At 40.8% G+C, this 6613-nt stretch overlaps 1 protein-coding gene across 2 annotated transcripts in view; it reads right to left on the bottom strand.

Moving 5' to 3' along the window:
- Positions 1-2036: 2036 nt before the first annotated feature.
- PSEN1 (presenilin 1) overlaps positions 2037-6613 on the bottom strand; it is a 106823-nt gene continuing 102246 nt past the window's right edge. The window contains exons 9-10 of one of the 2 annotated variants that reach the window (XM_006865554.1): positions 3513-3631; positions 2037-2211 (exon numbers count right to left, since the gene is read on the bottom strand). In XM_006865554.1, coding sequence (XP_006865616.1) covers positions 2056-2211; positions 3513-3631 — 275 coding nt within the window. In that variant the 3' untranslated portion in view covers positions 2037-2055. The remainder of the gene's footprint in view (positions 2212-3512; positions 3632-6613) is intronic. The other variant, XM_006865553.1, reaches the window with a different exon arrangement.

Consider the following 6613-nt stretch of genomic DNA (forward strand, 5'->3'; position numbering starts at 1 on the left):
AGATAAAACACTTTGGGGACCCTTGCAGAAAGAAACTATTCGAAATCATGGCACCCCCAAGGATGCTGGCATCTCAAATTGGTGTTGAGGTGCCTTTCAATCACACGTGCTTTCTAGACGATGCCCAAGTTGCCACATGTGTGAAGAGAAGAAAGGGGCTCATGAAAAGTACAACGAGATGAGGAAACCTGACCCACCCTAGGTCCTACTCCTCTGCATACCTTTAATTTTCCTTGCAGTTCCCAACTGCTTAATATGAGGGAGTTTTTAATTCTGCTTAGATTAGTACCAGCACACAACTCCTAAAGTTACTTTCTTTTAAGAATTTTCTTATGACAGAAAACAAACATTTTAAAGGCCAAGGACAACCCCCAAATTGGGTCTTATGATGGGCAGGAAGAGAAAGCAGCATGCAAAAGAGGGAAGCCTGGCCTTTCTGCAGTCACAGGAGATGAAGATTCGCTTACTGTCTGTCCACCACACCTAAGGGTGCTCCGCGGTAAAAGCAGGCTTGTGCCCCAGTAGGCTTCATTTAGAGGTATCACATGCACACAGGCCAATGGTGCTGATTTAGTGCCTGGTCTGACTGAATAGCACAGAGCCGCAACTTGAGCCAGTACCTCCACTACTCCCAAGTTACACAACGGACACTGAGACGAAAGGTAATGTATATGGAAAAGCACAAAACACCCACTACTGTGAGGCTCTGGAGCAATTATTTGGTTCACCTCCTTACCAACTGCCCACAGGGCATTACTTGATTTTGTCCTACTGTTGCTGAAAGTCTCTTCTTCCTTTTCTTGGCTGCTGCTTCTCCTCCTGGCTCCAGGTTCACCTGATAGCTTGCTAAGGGAAATAAAACTCTTGCTTTGTTCTGGTACAATTGATGGTACACTTTGTAAACCACCAGCACTGAGCTATTTACTTCTAATTCTGACCTACTGTTGAAGGCAATGTACAAGTCAAAAAAGAAGAAGAGCCAGGACAGAAAATGCTTCACCAGCCATTTCACTCCTTTTTAATTCTACTGTCTTTAGGCACACATCTCATTTGTTACTGGAGAAGTTAGGACAGCAAGGCTGATTAGCATTGATTCATAATACATTCTTTGCATCACAGAAAGAATAAACTCTGGGCTAACCAAGTCATCTGCTACACGGAGCTGTCTTCTTTACCACAGAGAAGAGACGCTTGTGGGTGGGACTAAAGGAGATGGGGGAACAGAGACAGCATCTAGGGTCAAATGGACTCACAAGTATGTCTACATATGAAGCACATATTGGAAAACCTAGAATGAAAAACCTAAGGATGATTATTTCCAGAAATTATTGAATTTGGGAACCTGAGGCTCTGACTTTTAAGATAAAGTAATCTCAAATAAGCCTTGGGGAAAAAGGCAACCATCAATGGTAATGGACTTCAGTGCTTGAGAACATAAATTGTGAAAATCAACTTACACACCTGACATGACTCAAAGGGGAAAAAAACAATCTTATTGGAAAATGACAAGTCTGATGTAGAAACCGACACCAAAAGCTGGTGCCTCTTCCATTAGTTCTGGTGCTTCTTCTCCTTACAGTACCTCCCGAAAAGGTCCACGGTTCAATGAACATAGATTTATTAAGGGGATTTTCATGGTGTAGTTTAAACCGAGGAGTCCAATTTGGTTGAAACCATTTCATTACCTCTTAGTGATGACAGTCCTGAGAGTCCGTAGTGTTGTAAGATCTACCTGTGACCAAGGGTCAAACTGCTGGTGGGAGGGAGCACAGCAACTTCTTGGCCCATTATCTTATTTTGTTTCAAATCTGGCCGCTTTTGCACCAAGGGACTCAGTCCACCACCATAAAGTATGTTTAAAACTGTTTTCTGTTGACACCTGCCTTTCAGTGCCCAATACTGCAGGTAATCAGGAAAACTTGGAAGGAAGCTGCAAAAAGTCCAGCCAGGAATCTTGAGTTTGTTAGATGCGGACATAGGAACATCGCCTTTGTCCTCCCGAGATTTTATTGTAGTCAAAGGAGAAAACTCCATAAGATTCCAATTGGAAATATGCTAAATATAAAATTGGTGGAATGCTAACTGGTCCATAAAGGGCTGCACAAGGTAATCTGTGGCAAAGTAGAAAACAAGCCCGAAGGTGATGGAGATGGGAAGAGCTGGCAATGCTTTCTTGAAAATGGCGAGGAGTAATAATGTAAGGCACAAACCCTGGGGAGAAAGGGGAAAAGACAAACTCAGAAATGTGCAGTTTACATGCAAAATAAGTCAATCACAATCTTGGTTTTACTTAATGGAAGACTATCCGTTGGGGATAAAATTTTAGAATAAATGTTTTCATTAAATTTTAACAAGAGCCATTAAAGCACACGTAGCTTCCTGATAACAGGGAATGCCATTACTTTTCCTGTGCAACAGAGTTCACTGTGCAGACACATTGTTGGTCACTCATCCTGATGGGCAAGTTTTTAAAAATGGGGGGAGGGGAAGTTCATTTCCATCTCAAATTATTGAGCTGACCTCTATAATTTGTTTTAGTTTGGCTATCTAAATCCCAGAGGGAAGGCCATTATTTATGCTGTGTGGGAACCCACAAAGACATGCTCAGAGAACAAACTGAGTTTGCTTGCAAAGAATAGATGGCTTTCTTGTGAACACGGAGCAACTTTTTATGGAAAACACTGACTAGAAAGTGTGAGAACTGAGAATTGTGTCAGTTTATCAAGAAGTCATTTTCTTCTGAAAAGATACATGAGCCAATAAGGCTCACCTCAAAAGGGAAATCAAATACAAGGAAATTCTAGCTGGTTATAGATCTCATGGCAAATTACCAACATGACTGCACACAAGCTCTCCCATCACTCACATAACTTAATTCACATAGTCTATGTTGTTCATGCTAAAGGTATCACATCTTTTTACTAAAACAATAAACAGTATTTTATGAATGACTGACTTCAGTCATGGTTTTGAAAGTCTCAGAGCTCATGTTGAGCCCCTATGAATAAGATCAAGCATTGCATTAGTGTTTCTAAGCATCAGTGTTTCTCATCTAATACTTGCTGCCCAAAGTAACACCAGATGCTACATGTTGTGTCATTAAACCCCAACCTACTACCAAGTCCTCAGTGAAGAGCTGCTTACCCCCAAGACTGATCTCTAGCACAGCTATTTTCATAAGTATCTAGGCTATTAGGTTTGCCACAGTAGTTCCCAATTAGAGGTACTTATCAGAATTTCCTGGGGGACCTTTAAAAAAATATGCAATGAAAACAAAAATAAGACTATATCTCAGGGTAGAGTTCACATTTTAAAAGCTCCCAGGTGATTCTAATGTGTGGCCAGTGTGTATAGCTAGTCAGGTGAGGTCCAATTATTTGAGCTGTTAAAAAGCTCCCCAGGTGACTGGCAAACCCAGCCCACCTGGGGTTAAAACAAAACTGTCTTAAAGGGACAGAGTACTCAAGAGTTTGGAGTTAGGATTCTGGCACATTTTATCCATGCATACTCACAATTAATATGGCGACAAAACAGGCTATGGTTGTGTTCCAGTCTCCACTGGCTGTTGCTGAGGCCTTACCAACCAGAACACTGTAGAAAATGAAATCTCCCAATCCAAGTTTTACTCCCCCTAAAAGAGGAAAGATTTTGCTATGATCTCACAATTCAAGAGGATTAACTGCCCTACTTCACCCTGCAGTGAATGTGAGGTCAGTAAATGATACTGTACAAGATGAGGCTTTCCTGGGCTTTTCTCGCTCTGTCTCTATTTTCTACAATAGGACTTTCCGATCCTCTGTTGCTGACTCTGGAGTTCTAGCAGACTAATAGTAGATGCTGCTGTTAAATACCAACAGTAATAACAACTGTCCACTACTGAATGCCTACTGTATACCAGACACTGGGGTTATACAATTTCACACGATTCCCAACAACACAGGCATTACCTCCATCTTAAAAAGTCATAGAAAACTGATACGAGGCATACTTTATCCCACAAAATTCTCACAGTGTAGTGTGCAATCCATAGCTGCAGTGCACACCAAGCTGTGTAACCATCAGCACAATCCCATTGTCCCAGTGTTAGGCTAGCCCCCACCCCAGCCTCAGACCCCCATGACTTGCTTGCAGTTTCTGTAAAACAGCCTGTTCTACGCATTTCACATTAATGGAACTCATACAATCTGAAGTCATTTGCATTGGCTTCTTTCACTTAACATCATGTTTTTGAGGTTAATTCATGATATTGCATGTGAACTCCTTTTTATTACTAAACAGTTCTATTTATGGAGGTGGTACTGTTAAGTGCCATCAAGTCAGTTCTGACCCATAGCGACCCTGTATAGTGTTTCCGAGGAGCAGCTGGTGAGCTTGAACTGCCAGCCTTGCAGATCAAATGCTTTGCCGTCTAGCGCATTAACCCACAGCGCCACACCAGGACTCCATTTATGGAGATCGAGGACTGCATTTTATTCATCCATTTATCTATGAATGGATATCTGGGTTTTTAGTTCAGGGCTATTATAAATGTTGCTTCTGCTGCGAACACTCATGTAGACACAGCTTCATTTCCCTTGGGTAGACTTCCAAGGAATGGAATTGCTGGGCTGTCTGGTTAAGTTTAGGGTTAGCCTAACTGTCAAACTCTTTTCCACAGTGGTATCCCTGGCTACATTCCCATCCACAATTCATTAGAGCTCCAGTTTCTTCATGTATTAACCAGCACTTGGTATTGTCAGGCTTTGAAATACAATTATTCCTCTAATGAAGTTGAGGATCTTTTCACATACTTTGTTGTTGTTGTTGTTATGTGCCGTGGAGTCGGTTCCGACTCATAGCAACCATTCACAGGGTTTCTTTACGGGAGCAGACTGCCTCATCTTTCTCCCGCGGAACTGCTGGTAGTTTCAAACTGCTGACCTTGCAGCTCGCAGCCTGCTTCGTACCACTACGCTACTAGAGCTCCATGCTTACTAGCCATTATATTTATTCTTTGGCAAAATGTCTACTAAAATCTTTTGCCCATTTTTAAGTTGGGTTATTTATCTTCTTATTGAGCTGTAAGAGATCTTTACATTTCCTACATACAAGGCCTTTATTAGGAGGACTTTGCAATATGATTTGCAAATGTTTTCTGAGACTGTGGCTTTCTTAATGATACATTTTTAAATATTAAAAAATGTTTTTTAATTTTGATGAAGCCCAATTTTCAAATTTTCTTTTATCAGCCATATTTCAGTTATGTCTAAAAAGTCTTTGCCCAACCACAGGTCATAAAAATTTCTCTCCTTTATTTCCTTCTACAAATGGTTTTCCACTTACACTGAGGTCTCTGGTCCATTTGAGTTAACTTCTGGTTTTGTGTATGGGGTGAGGGAAAACCTTAGTCTAGTCTTTTGTATATGAGATACCTACTGTCCAAGTGAGAGGCACTGGTGGCTCAGTGAGAGGATTCTCAAATTCCAAATGGGAGACCCAGTTCCAATTCCTGGCCAATGCACCTCATCTGCAGTCACCTGTCAGTAGAGGTTTCTGTGCTGTTAGAATGCTGAAGGAGCCAGCAGAACTTCCAGACTGAAACTAAGAAGAAATGCCTGGAAATCCACTCCTGAAAACCCTGAGGATTCTAACAGTTGGAAATGCAACCTATCATGAAGGATGGAGCAGGACCAGCAGCATTTCCCTCTCCTTTGCATGGAATGGAATTGATTCCAAGGCCAACTCAAGGCAGAACACCATCTGTTCAAGACACGTACTTCTTCACTGAGTTAGCCTTGCAGTGTTATACAAAAAAAATCAACTCACATCTACATAACAATTTATTTCTAAATTTTTACTTCTGTTCCACTGATCAATATGTCTATACCAATATTATACTGTGATGGTTATAATTAAACCCACTAGAAAATAGCACGTATTGTTGAGAACGTGGAGAAACCTCCATACACTGCTGAGGGCTGTAAAGTGGTGAGCAGTACAGTGCTTATCCTACAGCACCACACCAACATTAAATGTCTAGAATAGGCAAATCCATATAGACAGTATAAGGCGCAGGGATTTATGGGCACTGGAGGTGACAGATAATAAAAATATGCTCGAAATGTTCTCTGCCTGTGGTGATAGCTGTCAATTCTATGAATATGAAGCCCCTACTTTAAATGAGTAAACTGCACACTACGTGAATTATATCTCAATAAAGCTGTTAGATAAACCAAATTTAATGTATTGACCCAAGCTTAAATAGCTGAGACTTTTACTTTTATATTTGTTTAAATATTAGTAACATCAAGACAAAGATTGTAATATACATTATTCACTTAATAGAAAAATCTAGGTTTGCTTTGTTAGCAAAATTAAAATGTAATAAAGAAATAACCATTAATATTTTTTCTTTAAAAAGTTAACAAGTTTCATTCACCTATAATCAGAACAGTATATAAAAACTGTATGTTCAAGGAGGGAGAGGGAAGTGGAGAAATGGGGCAGATGGGAGAACAATTGGGCATGTTCGAAAGGGCTAAATGGGACAGAGATAAAGGATGATATGTACACAGCCTTGGAACGGCAGGGCTCTGAGATACAGGGATTGATTGAGTCATGGTTGGAATGGGGG

Source organism: Chrysochloris asiatica, unplaced genomic scaffold (assembly GCF_000296735.1).
Source record: "Chrysochloris asiatica unplaced genomic scaffold, ChrAsi1.0 scaffold00079, whole genome shotgun sequence".
Lineage (NCBI taxonomy): Eukaryota > Metazoa > Chordata > Mammalia > Afrosoricida > Chrysochloridae > Chrysochloris > Chrysochloris asiatica.